General features: G+C 35.7%; 1 protein-coding gene across 3 annotated transcripts in view; it reads right to left on the reverse strand.

Moving 5' to 3' along the window:
• KIAA1468 (KIAA1468 ortholog) overlaps nt 1–16,682 on the reverse strand; it is a 124,393-nt gene that overhangs the window by 96,181 nt on the left and 11,530 nt on the right. For all 3 annotated transcript variants that reach the window (XM_011953599.1, XM_011953600.1, XM_011953601.1), the window contains exon 2: nt 4,267–4,356. In XM_011953599.1, coding sequence (XP_011808989.1) covers nt 4,267–4,356 — 90 coding nt within the window. The remainder of the gene's footprint in view (nt 1–4,266; nt 4,357–16,682) is intronic.

Genomic DNA, 16,682 nt, shown 5'->3' on the forward strand with positions numbered 1-16,682 from the left:
GAGATCCCTTCCTCTTTGAAGGAATATGTGTGCAGATGTGAAAAAATAACCCGACTTTTAAATCTATGAGAAAGGTGGTAAGAATGATGCTGAAAGCAAATCTAGTATCTGTCTCATAAATTAACACCTGATTAAGGGTTAGAGGACACCTTTCATTTGCCAGGTGGGTAAACAGACTCATTAGTGTGTTATCCACAAGCTCCTTCTACCCAGCATTGGTATAGGAAAAGAATACAGATGTTTGTTCTTAGATGTCTCTTCATTCTTCTTCTTTTCCCCTCATATCATAGTAACAGACACAGTTTATTCTGTTACCCTACAGAAGCTTATTTCAGAGTTTCTGCCAACTTGGGTAGATTTCAAATGAGATATTCTAACACTTTAACTCATAGAAGCTTCAAAATTAAATCATTGGGAGATGGAATTTACAATTAAAATAGTGGAAAGATTTGAAAAATTTGCAGCCTGTCCATGTAAAGATTGAAAAGGTATGTTCAGAGAACAAACCAAGTGTGGTAAGTGGCCATTTGCTAAGGATATGAGTAGAAGGAAGCCAGGTAAGACATCAAGACAATGGGAGAAAGATCTTGAAGGCATTGCAGAGCTCTTTCAGGCTGTCCCTCCTATCACAGTCCCAGAGTTCTAGGTGGGTAGAGTAGTTTTGGAAGGCAGGACCAGGGTACCCTCTGTGGTTTTACTGCTCAAAGCCACCTCAAAACTCTGCTCCCTGCATTCTGGTGCAGTACTCCTTGGCCACTCCATCTACGGCTCCAGCAGGTCCAAGTGAGGCTTGTAGTGCAGCTCCAGAGGGTGCAAGCAGTAAGCTTTGGCAGCTTCCTTGTGGTGCTGACTCTGTAGACATGTAGACTGTATGAGCTGTGGGGCCATGGCAGCCTCCACCTAGAATTCAAAAAACGTATTGCGAAGCCTGGGGGCCCAGGCAGAAACCCACTGCAGGGTCAGAGTTGCCGCAGAATCTCCATCAGAGCAATGCCAAGAGGAGCTGTGGGAGTAGGGCCACTTCTGAGACCCAAAACTGTAGAGCTACCAGCTTGCAGGAGTAGCCTGGGAGAGCTGCAGGCACAAGACTTCAACCCATGAGGAGTTAGTGAGGTTTACATGCGATTCAGTGGCAGATGAGAGGACAATTATCTTTTCCCGATTACTGGCCTTTTGACAGGCTTTTCAAGTAAAAGCAAAGAGTCACAGTCTTTTTGTGAATAGGAATTATGATTAATTGAAACTTTTTAAAAAAAGTTTCATCCACACACTCACACATTTGGTTCAGTAACAAGCCATGGTACGTTAGCACTAAAAGAGTGAAAGATATTCTCTTGGGATTATATATGCTCTTCTTCCTCCTTTTCCTATTGAACACGAATCACAGCATTTATTTATATATGAGCACAGTATACTAATTAAAAGTTATTTTATTTCTCGAAACTTAAATAGTATATTCCATAGGTTAAAAATGTAAGGTCTGCTGTCTTATGATAGTCTCAAATTAAAAAAAAAAGGCCAAAACTATCACATATTTAATACATTTCACTCCTACTTGTGCAAATCTGGGGGTTATCCAGGTTCACTGCCCTTTGCTCACTGTCTCTCAAAAAGCGTTTAGGTCAGACAGAGAATATCAACCTTTTTATTCTGCCTTCTAATAAAAAGTTACACAGTGAAAGAAAATGTTATGTACACAGTGAAATTTGGTCAGAGGAACTTCTACTTTCTTCTTCTCTTCTACCTATATTGACATAAATAGAGATTATACCAAACAATTAATGATCATATATATATATACACACTTTTTTTTTTTTTTTTTTGAGACGGAGTCTCACTCTGTCATCCAGGCTGGAGTGCAGTGGTGTAATCTTGGCTCACTGCAACCTCTGCCTCCTGGATTCAAGCAATTCTCCTGTCTCAGCCTCCCGAGTAGCTGGGACTACAGGCACACGCTACCACGCCTGGCTAATTTTTGTATTTTTAGTAGAGACGGGTTTCACCATGTTGGTCAGGCTGGTCTTGAGCTCCTGACCTCAGCTGATCCACCCGCCTCCGCCTCCCAAAGTGCTGGGACTACAGGTGTGAGCCACAGTGCCCAGCCTAATGATCATAAATTTAAGCTAAACATTTTGCATTTATGTCAGCTTCCCCCTACTTAGAAGTACTAAAATATCTAAATCAGGAAAATAATAATAAACCTCTTCAATTTTACTCAATCTAAAATATAAGTTTTAATAAGGAAATTAAAGGAAAAAACATAATTATATAGATAACTTCTAGGTAGGAGTCATTTTTTAATATGTAACAATTTGTATAATAAAACTATACAAAACTACATATGGTCTCTAAATAAACTAAAATACCATATATTTTATAATATAAATAGCTAATACATATAACAAGTGCTATTTAATGAGTGATACAATTAGGATAAATTCATCCTAAAATTTGAATTGCTAATTTTTAGATATTACCAATGTGATTTGCCATTTTGATACAGTTGTTAATAAATGATGCTCATAACTCAACCATGATTTGACATGGAGAGCTATATTAAACTATTCTAGTGACTTCCCCATTACATGGATATTCTGCTATTATTTATATTGCTGAATCCTCTCTCAGAAAAACAATTACATTTTTTTCTAACTCATATAACACTGTCTGATATTTTAAAATATTCAATATCTCTAGTCTTGAGCAAGGAATGAAAATCATTTATTGGAATGACGTTTTTAATTAGACCAAACCTAATCTTTTATGCCAAGAGGTAGCAAATAATAGTCAATCATAGACTGTTCCTGGGCTATGTAGATTTGAATCCTAGCTCTGCTACTGAGTCTTATATAATTTCTCTCAGAGCCTCAAAATCCTAGGGACAGGAACAAGATAACAATTCTATAACTCAGTGAGTTAATATAAATTTAGAACAGTGTTTAGAATGGAACAAATGTTATATAAGAATCAGCACTCATTTTTATTCATAATGACCACAAGGGTTAAGCATTTGGTATATTTTAAAAAACTCGTCCCAGTAAATGGAAGAAATATTCAACAGAGTTGGTCAAGAGAGAAATCACGTTATAGGTATTCCCTGACCCCATATTTCTTTCACAGGCCCTGTGTGTCCCATGTGGCATCCCTTTTGTTCCAGAAGTACCTACCATTTTGATGGAGGTCAAAATCCCCAACTGATGTCTGTCTGCTTTCCCCATCTCTCTCAAAGCCTAAGTCTTATGAAAACTACAATTCCTGCAAGGCACTCAAGAATGACTTCAATGACAGACAGACACAGACTTGAGGCACCAGAATGGTAGCAGATATTTACACCCAAGGAGCCAAGGCTGCTACAGGGTGAATTCCAAAGTGGACCTAGCAAATTCCAACGGGGCTTATCTGGTGTAGGCGGAACACAGGATACAAACTGATCCACTGAATTTCCTACAGATTCAACGGTGGTGCCGGGAAGGCAAGACTGGTATGGGAGAGAGGATGGGGGGATGGGCAGGGAGGAAGATTGAAATGAGCAACCAAGCAATTAAAAAGGATGTTGTCCTTCTTATTGGGATGGGCAGCATCCTGGAAGCCCTCACTGTATCAGTCATTAACCCTCTTTTACTGGATCATAGCAAAGTCAGAAGTTTCTGAAGACATGCTGTGACAGCTAGGGAGCACTCAGGGAACTCAAGGCAGAGTTTTAGCAACAAGCACAGAAGTATTTCAACCTTTTTTTTTTTTTAAATTTAAGAGATTAGGTGTCATTATGCTGCCCAAGCTGGTCTCAAATTCCTGGCCTAAAGCAATCCTCCTACCTCAGCTTCCCAAATAGCAAATAGCTGGGATTACAGGTGTGAACCACCATGCCTGGCTCAAAACCAATTTTTAATAATCAATAGAGTTGTATTGGTACACTTATGTGACTATCAGCCCTGGTTTGGAGGATCAAAGGAATGAGGCTAAGGTCCAACTTTGTCTTGGGCCTGTCATACATGAGTTTTACAAATGTGTGGTTGTAAACTGCTGGCTCCAAGTATAATTTAGCAAATTATAGGGATACATAACCAGAAACTCAGTACCAGAAGAAGAGAAAGTTGGGGAACCCCCAAACTTGCAGTAAATTAGTAATTAGTAACATAACTTTGTATAATAACTGTATACGTTATAGTCACATACCAAATTGCAGAAGGAAAAAAAATTCCTCAAGCCATTTCATTATTTCTGGAATGTCAAAGAATCCAAATCTGTCCTTACAATTTTACTCACCTGCCACTTTTTCATCTGTTTCCCTGTTACCATCATCTGAATATCTTGCAAAGTCTAAAGAATCAAGGGTACTAATGCTCCCAGCTCGATCTAAAAGAGAAATACAAAAAAATTAAATGTGCATTTTAATTTAATTGTTAAAATAAGGAACAGGAATTCAAATACTTATAATTATTTCCAGTTAATAAACCTGTAATTCTAAGATCTAGGAATTCTTTTAAAACAACAACAAAACAAAGTAAAAATGCTAACAGCAATCAAGTTACTTTAAAATAACCAAGTTTCCCTGCCCAAATCTCTGGCCAACTCCCAAACAATGCACACACAGGCAATATTGCACACATTCCAGCTAAGGACAAAACAAACAAACAAAACAGAAATTTGAGCTGCCACCTAAGAGTTTACAGATTGAATAAGTGCCTACTGAAAGAATAGAATCCAGTCTTCACAGCCTAACACACACATCATCCATCACACAGTCACAAATTACTTGATACACAAAAACCAGTAAAATGTGATCCACTCCAAGAAATAAAACAATCAACAGGGACCAACTCCTAGATGATACCAGGACATAATGGTAAAATCAGTAGACTAACATTTTATAATAGCTAGTATAACTATGCCGTATGAAGTAAAGGAATATATGTATACAATAAATGAAAAGAGTTAATATCTTAGCAAAAACTATGGAATGTAAAAAATGCTAATAGAAATTTCTAGAACTGAAACACAAACATCTGAAATTAAAAATGCCTTGTATAGCCTAATCACAGAATGGAGATGAGAGAGGAAAGGGTCAGAAATCTCAAAGATGGATTAATGGAAAGTATTCAATCTGCAAAATACAGACAAAAAAGATTGAAAAGAAAATTGACAGGGACATGTGGAACAATAACAAAGGTCTAACATATGCTGAATTGGAGTCCACAACCGATGAGGCAAGAGATGGGATAGGTACAGGTACAAGGTCAGAGAACATTAAGGAGGATAAATAAAGAGAAGAGAAACTTAGGCACCTATTAATCAAATTGCAAAAAACCAAAAATTTTGAAAAATATTAAAAGCGGACAGAGAAAAACAATGTTCTCATAGAGGGAAACAATGATTTGAATGACTGCTTATTCCTCATAAAAAAACCAAGAAACCAAAAACATCCAGTTTGGAAAAGAACAAGCAAAACTATTACTATTCACAGATGACATGATGTTATATCTAAGAAACTCTCAGGAATCCACTAAAAAACAATTAGACCTAACAAATGAGTTTTTCAAAGTTTCAGAACATGGGACCAATGCACAAAAATCAGTCAGATTTTTATACATTAGCAATGACAATCCAAAATTAAAACGAAGACACATTTCATTTCCAAATACATCAAAAAAAACTTAAGAATACATTTACCAAAAACATGCAAAACTTATACAGTAAAAACTACAAAACACTATCCAAAGAAATTAAAGATTATCTAAATCAACAGAAAGACAGACCAGGCTTACAGATCAGAAGATCCATATCAGGATAGCAACATTCCACAATTAATCTTCAGATTCAATGCAATTCCTATCAAAATTCCAGCTGCTTTTTTTTTTTTTTTTGCAGAAATTGAGAACTTGATGCTAAAACTCACATGGAAACAAAAAAGTCTCAGAATAGCCAAACAATCTTGAAAAGGAATAAAGATGGAGGACTGATGCTTCCTGATTTCAAACTTAAGAGTAATCAAGGCAGCACAGTTCTGGCATACGGATATAGAACAATGCAATAGAATTGAGAGTCCAGAAATAAGCCCTTACATTTACGGTCAAGTGGTTTTTGACAATAGTACCAAGACACTTCACTGGAGAAAAGAAGTTTTTTCAACAAATTGTGTTGGGACAACTGTATATCTACATGTAAAAAAAGGAAATTGGACCACTACTTCACATCACAAGCAAAAATGGATCATAGACCCAACATAACAGTGAAAATTGCAAAACTTTTATTAGGAAATGCAGAAGCAAATCATCATGGCCTTGGGTTAGGCAATAATTTCTTAGACATAACACAAAGCATAAGCAATGTGGTAAGCAGAAAAAAATGGCTCCTCACAGATGTCCACATCCTAATCTTTAGAATGTGTGAATATGTTACTTTACATGGCAAAGTTAAAGTGAGGTTGCAGATGTTATTAAGATTGCTTATCAGCTGACCTTAATCTAGAGACATTATCCTGGGTTATTCAGATGGACCTAATGTAATCACAAAGATCTTTAAAAGTGGAGGAGGGCCATGAGCCAAGGAATTCTGGCATCCTCTAGGACCTGGAAAAGGCTTTCCCTAGAGCCTAAAATCTCCAGAACTGCCAATACCTTGATTTTAGACCATTTTGCTCAATGTAAGACCCACTGTGAGATTTATACTATGCCGCCATAAAAAAGAACAAGATCATGTCTTCTGTGGGAACAGCTGAAGGCCATTATCCTTAGCAAACTAACGTAGGAACAGAAAACCAAATACCACATGTTCTCATTTATAAGTGGGAGCTAAATGAAGAGAACACATGGACACAAAGAAGGGAACAACAGACACTGGGGCCAACTTGAAGGTAGAGGGTGGAAGAAGGGAGAGGAGCAGAAAAAATAACTACTGGATACTAGGCTTAGTACCTGAGTGACAAATTAATCTGTACAACAAATCCCCGTGACACGACTTTACCTGTATAACAAACCTGTACATGTACCCCCGAAACTAAAATAAAAATTAGAAAAAAAAAAAAAAAAGAGAACCATGAGGTAATAAATTTATGTTCTTTTGAGCTACAACGTTTTTGTCAACTTTTTAAAGTAGCCACAGGAAACTAATTAAAGGGATGAATTGATAAACTAGATTTCATCAGAATTAATTAATTTTTTTTTGCTTTAAAAGTCACCATGAAGAAAGTGAAAACACAATCTACACAGTGGAAGAAATATGTGCAAATCAAGTATCTGTTAAGGGCCATATCTACACGATATAAAGAATTCTTATAACTCAATTAAAAAGCACAATTTAAAAAGTAGACAAAGGGTTCTCCAAAGAAGATGTAGAAATGGCAATGAATGAAGGAGGATGCTCAAAAGGGAAATGATATTCATTAGGGAAATGAAAATTAAACCACAATGAGGTACATTTCAAATCAACTAGATGGTTATAACAAAAGACATGGTAAGTTGCAGAAGATGTGGAGAAATTGAAACCCTCATACATCACTCGTCTTAATGTAAAGTGGTACAGCTGCTTTGAAAGTTTGGCAGTTCCTTCTTGAAAACATTATACTAAATAAAATAAGCTAGACACATAAGGCTACATGGCTATATACTGTATGAGCATTCATATAAAGTGTCCAAAGTTGGCAAATCCATAGAAACACAAAGTAGATTTTAGCTGGCATCATAGGAGAATGGGTAGTGACTGCTAATAGGCACAGGGTTTCTTCTGGGGTGATAAAAATATTCTGGAGTTAGAGTGGTGATAGTTGTACAATTTTGTAAATGCACAGAGAACCACCAAATTGTACACTTTAAAAGGGAGAACTGATGGTATATGAATTATTTTTCACTTTAATAAAAAGACAAGACAATAGTGTTGGTGACAATGTGGAGAAATTGGAATCCTTATATCTAGCTGGTGGGAATGGTATGGACATTTTGGAAAACAGTTTAGCAGTTTCTTAAAAGGCTACAGAGTTATCTATCATAGGACAGTAATTCTACTTCCACCTAAAGAGAAAGGACAAGATATGTCCACACAAAATCTTGTACATAATTATTCATAGCAGCATTATTCACAATGGCAAACAAAGTGGAAACAACTAAATATCTGTCCATTGACAAATGAAGAAATAAAATGTGTTATATATCCGTACAATAGAATGTTATTCGGCAATAAAAAGGATGGAACTATTGAAACATGCTACAACAATGGATGAACTCTGAAAACATTATGCTGACAGAAGACAGTTACAAAAGAATCACATACTGTATGATTTCCATCTATATAAATTGCACAGAATAGGCAAATATATAGTGATAGAAAGTCTATCTCTATAGACACAGAGATTAGTGATTGGGGGTTGAGGGGGAAAATGGAGTGTATTCTAATGGATAAGAGATTTGTTTCGGGGATTATGAAGAGGCTGCAAAAGCAGATTAGGTACTGGTTGTACAATTCTGTAAATATACTAAAAATGAATAGAAATCAACTAAAAACCAATGAATTGTACACTTTAAATGAGGCTGAGGTGGGAGGATCACTTGAACCCACGAGTTCAAGACCAGCCTAGTGGGCAACATAGCAAGACCCTGTCTCTACAAAAAAGGCAGAAGGAAAGAACAAACAAGTGTATTGAGTTTTCAAAGTGTGGACAAGTTGAGTATGAATAACACTTACAATGTACAGAAGCTGCAGGGCTGGGGAGTGGTTGGGGGGAGGTGGCAAGCAAGTCATGACAGCTGAGGCTAGGTAGGTTGTAAAGTAGTAGGAAGGACATTTTAACAGCTTCTCTACTAAATTTTACACACAGAGAATTTTTTTTTTTTATCCAGCTAATGTTTAAAAAGGGACAAATAAGAGGCTATTGTCAACTCTTTGTTAAATCATGTTACTTGCACAGTACTTAAAGTATACATATTGATCCAAGGGAATGGATTATTTGTGTTTAGAAAGCACAATCTTGACAAATGAATGGAAGTTATAGGAATACAGATTTGGACTCTCCCTTGGGCTCTCCCATCACCTTTTAAAACAGTACATCACAATAATCAAGATGGTTGAATCTTCAAATAGGGCTATGTCATTATCATTATCAATGTACCACTTCCCTTTAAATCCCTATTAAGAGAACTAAATGAAATTCTACATCTATCATTCTTCTTAAGCACTGTTTCTGTCTGGAGAAACACTTAATTTCCCTGAAGTTTAATTATACATGATAAGTAATAGCCTGCAGGCTCTCCTTTACCAGTCTGGCCAATATGGTGAAACCCCGCCTCTGCTAAAAATACAAAAACTAGCCGGATATGGTAGCAGGCACCTATAATCCCAGTTACTCTGGAGGCAGAGGTTGCAGTGACCTGAGATTGTGCCACTGCCCTCCAGCCTGGGCGACAGAATGAGTCTCTGTCTCAAAAAACAAACAAACAACAAAAAAAACTTGCTATCTATCAACTTAAGTTTTTGTTTGTTTGTTTTGGAGATAGGGTCTTGCTCTGTTGCCCAGGCTGGAGTGCAGTGATAAAATCACGGCTTACTGCAGCCTCGACTTCCTGGGCTCACGTGATCCTCCCACCTCAGCCTCCCAGTTAGCTAGGACAATGAGCCACCAGGCCTGACTAATTTTTTAAAAAAATTTATAGAGAGACAGGGTCTCGCCATGTTGCCCTGGCTGGTCTCAAACTCCTGGGTTTGAGAATCCTCCTGCCTTGGCCTCCCAAAGTGCTGGCATTATAGGTGAGAACCACCACACCCAGTCCAATTTAAGTTTTAAGACAACATAAACAAAAATAATAATGACAGAAAGCCAAATATTACAGTACTCCTCATTATAACATAGTTTCTTTCAGCACAAGCTAAGAAATACCAAATACAGTAACCACAGGCATCTCAAAAAGTTAACATTAAAAATGTGAACTCAGGACTACTATTCAGCAATTTAAAAACAAAGTAAAAAACTGACATATGCAATAATATGAGTGAATCTCAAATGCTTTATGCTGAAAGAAGCCTTATAGGAGTGTCTACAATATTTCATTTATACGAAGTTTTTAGAACAGGCAATAGTAATTTATGGTAGGAAAAAATTAATAGTGGTTCTTGTGGTAAAGGGCTAGAAGGGGTAGGAACTGACTGGAAAGGGCCTTGAGGGAACTTTCCAGGGTGATGGTAATATTGTATATATAATAGGAGTTTGGGTTACTACAGGTGCATCCTTTGTTCAAACTTATCAAATGGTACACTTAAGATTTATATATTTTACTGTCTTTAAATATTACCTCAAAACCTCCACAATTTTAAAATATTGAGCTCTCATTAATGATATGCACGCTAAAGTATTAAGTGTACTGATACATGCAACTTAATTTGAAATTCATGAAAAATAAGATGGACTGTTGATGGAGAAATGGCTGAAAAGATGTATTGATAAGAGATAAACCAAGTATGGTTAACTGGAATTAGGTGGTGGACGTACGGGTATAAAATTCTTTCAACTTGTCTGTACGCTTTGAACTTTTCATAATAAAAAGTTAAAGAAATAAAACATGGATGTATGGGGGTAAAATGAGCTAACACTGATCAGGATCCATTAATAATCAAGGTTGAATCCTGGAAAACAGCTATTCTTATTGTCTTAAATAAACAAACAAAAAATTTGTGTTTTTCTCTCTCTGTTTGAAACTGAACCAAAGCTAGACCATGAATCACTAAAAGAAAGGAAACAAATTTCAAAATATTGTGGATAAACTTTATAAGGCTTTTTACTAATAGAACTTTTAAATAACCGAAAATATAAAATGCAAAACTGGAATAAACCATTGAGTTATATCTGCCTTGGTAAATAACTAATATGACATATTATAAAATGGAGGGCTGAGTGTGGTGGCTCATGCCTATAATCCAAGCACTTTGGGAGGCTGAGGTAGGGGACTGTTTGAGGGGTTTGAGACCAGCCTGGGAAACGTAGTGAGACATTGTCTCTACAAAAAAATCGAAAAATTAGTTGAGCATGGTGGCACATTCCTGTAGACCCCACTAGGAGGCTGAAGTGGGAGGACTGCTTGAGCTCAGAAGGGTGAGGCTGTAATGAGACATGAGTGAGACACGGCACTCCAGCCTGGGTGACAGAGGGAGACTATGTCTCAAAAAATAAATGCATAAATACATAAAATAAAATGAAGTTCCTGGATTACTCTGCAATACCTAAAATTTTCAGTTCTTTAAAACAAAATTAATCTAACTACTTTTCTCCAATATTTTTATTATACTATAAATGATTATTCCTTCCAATTATTAAAAAAAGTATTATAAATAATTATAAAATAAAAGTACATAGAAGACCAGATAAATCATCCTAACACCACTAATACTGGGGATAAGGGCAGTATATCATCAGTTTTTTTCCCTGAATTTCTAAATATTCTTTTTTGAACTTCCCCCATATATAAGTATGTAAAGATATTTGTGTAAAAAATAGAATAAATTTATATATACAATTTTATATCTTTTTTTTTTTTGAGACAGGCTCTTACTCTGTCACTGAGGCTGGAGTGCAGTGGCATGATCATAGCTCACTGTAACCCAAAACTCCTGGGCTCATGTGATCCTCCCACCTCAGCCTTCCAAGTAGCTAGGACTAGAGATGTGCCACCACTGCTGACTGACTTTTTAATTTTTTTTGTAGAGATGGGTCTCATTATGTTGCCCAGGCTGGTGTCAAATTCCTGGCCTCAAGCAGTCCTCCTGCCTTGGCTTCCCGAAGTGCTGGGATCACATATGTCTTTTTACAAATGAAGCTTATATAATGAGAAATTACAATATTATTAAGGCTATTGATACATACTGCTTTCCAAAATAAGTGTACATAGCAATCTGAATTCCACCAATAGTATGTAATAGCATTTGTCAAAGTTCAGTATTATTATTTTTAATCTTCACCAACTTAACATACTATAAAATTATATTTTGTTTAATTATGTATCTCTTTGATTTCTAGTGAGCTTGGACATTCTTTTTGTTTTGTTTTGTTTTAATGAGACAGAGTCTCACTCTGTCACCAGGCTGGAGTGCAGTGGCGCAATCTCGGCTCACTGCAACCTCTGCCTCCCAGGTTCAAGCAATTCTCCTGCCTCAGCCTCCTGAATAGCTGGGGCTACAGGTGCCTGCCACCATGCCCAGCTAATTTTTTTGTATTTTTAGTAGAGATGGGGTTTCACCATGTTGGCCAGGATGGCCTCGATCTCTTGACCTCGTGATCTGCCCGCCTCGGCCTCCCAAAGTGCTGATATTACAGGTGTGAGTCTCCACGTCCTGCCACTTTCTTTCAAAAATATATTGACCATCTATTTTTGGGGTTCATGTGTGAATTATCTATTCATGTCTTTTGATCTTATATTTAATACCTAGATATTCCTGATATATTAATTGATCTTGCCATTGCTGCCCTAAGCAGAAACTCCACTTGCGTACTATCTTCTCTTTTCTTAGGCCCATGTTGTGGCGCCTTATTAGCTACTCTGAAGTCTCTAACCTGCGTAGGAAAACATGTACACCCAATGGTGAACTTTAATCAACCAATATTCTGGTGCTGTGATACAAGGCTTCACTGTTTTATGAATGTTAGGTATGGTGTGGGCTGTTAATTTCAGATAAATATTTCTTATTAAATATCCATCTATTATTAGTTTACTAAGTCTTTTTCATCTTCCTTCTAATATTTTAAATCATATATACAAGCTTAGATTAGAGCTACTTTGGTCATGAGACATTATTCTTCAATAATACTATTATTATTTATCTAAAGGTTTTAAAAAACTCATTTATTCAACAGGGAGACTCTTTGGGGAAAGCAAACACACACTTTAATCTTCAACTTGGCATTATTATGGCCATTGAAAAATATATTTTCTAATTTTTTATAGTTCCAAGCCAACAACTTCATATTCTCCAAGGAAAAAAAGCTCTGATGTCTTTTAATATAATAAATATGATGTCACAAAAGAAAAACAATCTCTCAATTCATTAAAATCTACTCCATCTTGTCAGAAAGAAAAATTATTTATGGAAGAAAGTAATTCTAACCCTATATGGACTTTGGATTTTAAGACTAATAACAGGTTATATTAAAGCTTCAAGGTAAATGTGCTTCTTTAGATTAAGCCACAATTCTTTTCCAGGAGAAGCAAATGCCTTTTGTGTTCCAAATATCCTAATGTACAAGAAGAGTCTGGAAAAATTAGCCTCTTTTATTAAGAATCTACCATATTCCAATATGAAGTATTTTAACTACAGAGCATTTCTTCAAATACCAGGATGCCTATTGTGTAACTTCTTAACAATCCACTTTATAACTCAGAAACAAATAATCAGGTACTTTCATCATAGTTGGTAAACTGGTAAAACCTGTTCATAAGTTTTATCAAGTCTGAGAACTAAACCTATTATAGACAGTCATGCAGATGGATTTTTAAAATCACATACAAAAGTAGTTTTATTTACATTTGCATTTACTATTTTAGTACTGATGAAAAAATAGGTTTTTACTATAACTGAAAAACTTAATCTCAGATCCTTGAAAATTACATGGCACTTTAAGAACCAAATGCATCAGAAAATGGACCAGTTGTCGACTAATAAGAGTACTGGGTAATTAAAATATTTATTGAACAACTACTGTGTACTAGGTCACTGACAGGAAAAGCAAAATATCAAAGTATAATTTTTTTAAAGGACATGGATATATAAGTTTAAGTAATTGTGTTTATATATGCTTACATTTGCATTAATGTTTTCATAAACATGCATATTATTAATAATAACTGACTCCGAGGAGCTGAATGTACATTTTTCACTACATATTTCTCTTTGTATTATTTGAACTTTTTGTTTTTATTTTTGGTATTTTCCCCTATAGTTACACTTAATATGTACTTCAATATGGGCACTTTATAATTTAAAAATCACGAAAGTATCCAATTCACAATTAAATGGAAAAAAATCAAGCAGTTCGCTTTATATTACAATTCTTTCAGTAAAGATGATTTATTGAACCATGCTTAAAAAAATCTGTCATGAGAAATATATAATTACAAATTCAATAAATATAAAGATACTGCTAATAACAGACTTACTTTAAAAGTAATTCTATTTAAACCTGAGGTTGTGTGTAAACATTTTAAAATGTTATTCACGGGCCGGGCGCGGTAGCTCACGCCTGTAATCCCAGCACTTTGGGAGGCTGAGATGGGCGGATCACGAGTTCAGTAGATCGAGATCATCCTGGCTGAAACGGTGAAACTCCGTCTCTACTAAAAATACAAAAAAAATTAGCTGGGCATGGTGGCACGCGCCTGTAGTACCAGCTACTTGGGAGGCTGAGGCAGGAGAATCGCTGGAACCCGGGAGGCAGAGGTTGCAGTAAGCTGAGATCGTGCCACTGCACTCTAGCCTGGGCGACAGAGCAAGTCTCTGTCTCAAAAAAAGAAAAAAAAAAGGTTATTCACTTAAGGAGGGATCTCAGAGATGTATGTCAAAGAAAGAGAACCTATAAGCCTACTTCTAAAATATGAAAGTTAAAAAAATATAAGACTATAAATTTTCTACTTTGGAAATAATGTAAAATTCATTTAATACTCATGAAAACTTTCTTTTATGTGGGCATTGTATTTATAAACGCCAGAGTAAAACCACAAAGGTATTCTGCTTCCTCCCACTCAAGGTCAGTTCTGAAATTATTTGGAAGGCCTAGGTATACTAGTAACTTTGGTGATAAAGAAAAGAAAGATGTGAAACACTTTAGAATACATGTGATACACCAGAAGAGAAAGGCTAATTTCTGGATAGACCAGGATCTTGGTCTATCTTTTCTTTAAAAAAAAAAAAAAGTTGGGGACAGCCTTTTACTTGTAGCAACTGCAACACTCACATTTATATTTTCCTGATCCTCAATTCTTCTCCAATGATGGGGCTAATTTTTCACTGACCCCTATGTCCAAAATATCTCAGAGTTAAAAGGAATTTTTAAGATAGTACAAGCCCCTCACTTTAACAGATGAGAGAACTGAAGCTATGTACTTATGCAGTATTTACTAAGCTATAGTGAGGAGTACAAAGATAAAACTTCGGTAAAACTTTGTCCTTGTCTTAAGGAAGCTTATAAATCATTGGAATTAAGTCATATACATGGATAACAATAATACAATTGGCTTACTTTATCTTAAAGGTTAAAAAATTAATCTGTGAGCAAGCCAGAAGAAGAATTCAAGCCTCCCAGTTTGCAGCCCATTGTCTTTTTCTCTCTGTCACAAGGTTTCAGAAAGAGGGGAACTTCAAAGTCAAGATTTAAACTTGGGAAGAAACTTACATGCTGAAACTTTACTGACAAGCTATTCACTTAAAATTTCTATAATACAGGATAACTTTATCATATGAAAAGCTATTAGTAAAGAGAATGATTACTGTTAATGCTGACAACAATAGTAATTATTATTAACATTCTTTTTGACCACTTATTCTGTGCCAGATACTTTACACAGATAACCTTGCACAACAACCCCATGCTAAAGGAGTCATTACCATCTGCATTTTACAGTAAAGGAAACAAAGACTATCCAGAGTTATGCAATGAGGGAGTGGCAGAATACAAATATGAACTCAAGCTCTCCGACAGCAAAGCCTGAGCTCTAAACCATCGGTTCTCTTGAACAATATGTAAGAGCATCCAGGTTCTGATCGCCTAGATTCCAGGTAAGTTGGGTTTGATACTGTGAGTGGCCTCAGAAACACAGCCTTGATAGAATCTTGCTCAGACAGAGTTGAGGAAATCGGATATAAAGTAAAAGGTTAATTTTCACAAGAAAATATTCCCTAGTTACAAATGTATAGGAAACTACTACTTAAAGATCAATTCTTTAACATAACTTCAATATTTACTGAAAGCTTGTATCCCAGGCACAATATTAAGTACTGGTGATACATAGATAAATTTTCTATAAACTGTCTACCTTGGGCATTTGTGCTAGGCATGAAACAGGACAATATAAGACCTACAAGCTAACATCTTGAAAAAAATCTAGTCAGCTAAAACATCTACACACAAACATTTCAATAATATTGTTAAGAGTTAATTAGAAACACATGTCCACAGGTCTGTATCTAATTAATTTCCATAAGTGGAACAGACAAAAAAAACCCGCAAGTTCAGAAGATTTAGAGATCACTATGGGCTGGAGAAGCTTTAGGGAAAGGAAAGACTATAAACAGGACCTTCCTTTAAGGATGCACAGAGTTTAGAAATAATATGGAACAGAGGACAAGTATTCCATGAGAAGAAAAAATAATGTGGACAAGGGCACCAGGCAAGAAAACATAATATTAATATTAATATAATAAACATAAATATTCAAGAAAATATAAGGCATGTTTCAAGGGAAAAATGAAGAAACAATGTGAGTAGAATAAAGGTTTTGCATATGGACAACATGGTTGAAAGGGCAGGAAGAAGCAAAACTAAAGGGATAACTATTATACATAGCCACAATAAAATATTTTAAAGCCACTTTTATACTTTGACAAATACACCATACAAAAATAGAAGAAATTAAAAAATCCCTAGTGAGGTTTATACATTTCTTTTCTGTCATATGTATTTTTTGCTACTAAAAAAGGTTTGAAAAAGTTGTTTT

This window comes from Colobus angolensis, unplaced genomic scaffold (genome assembly GCF_000951035.1).
Source record: "Colobus angolensis palliatus isolate OR3802 unplaced genomic scaffold, Cang.pa_1.0 Scaffold369, whole genome shotgun sequence".
Classification (NCBI taxonomy): Eukaryota; Metazoa; Chordata; class Mammalia; order Primates; family Cercopithecidae; genus Colobus; species Colobus angolensis.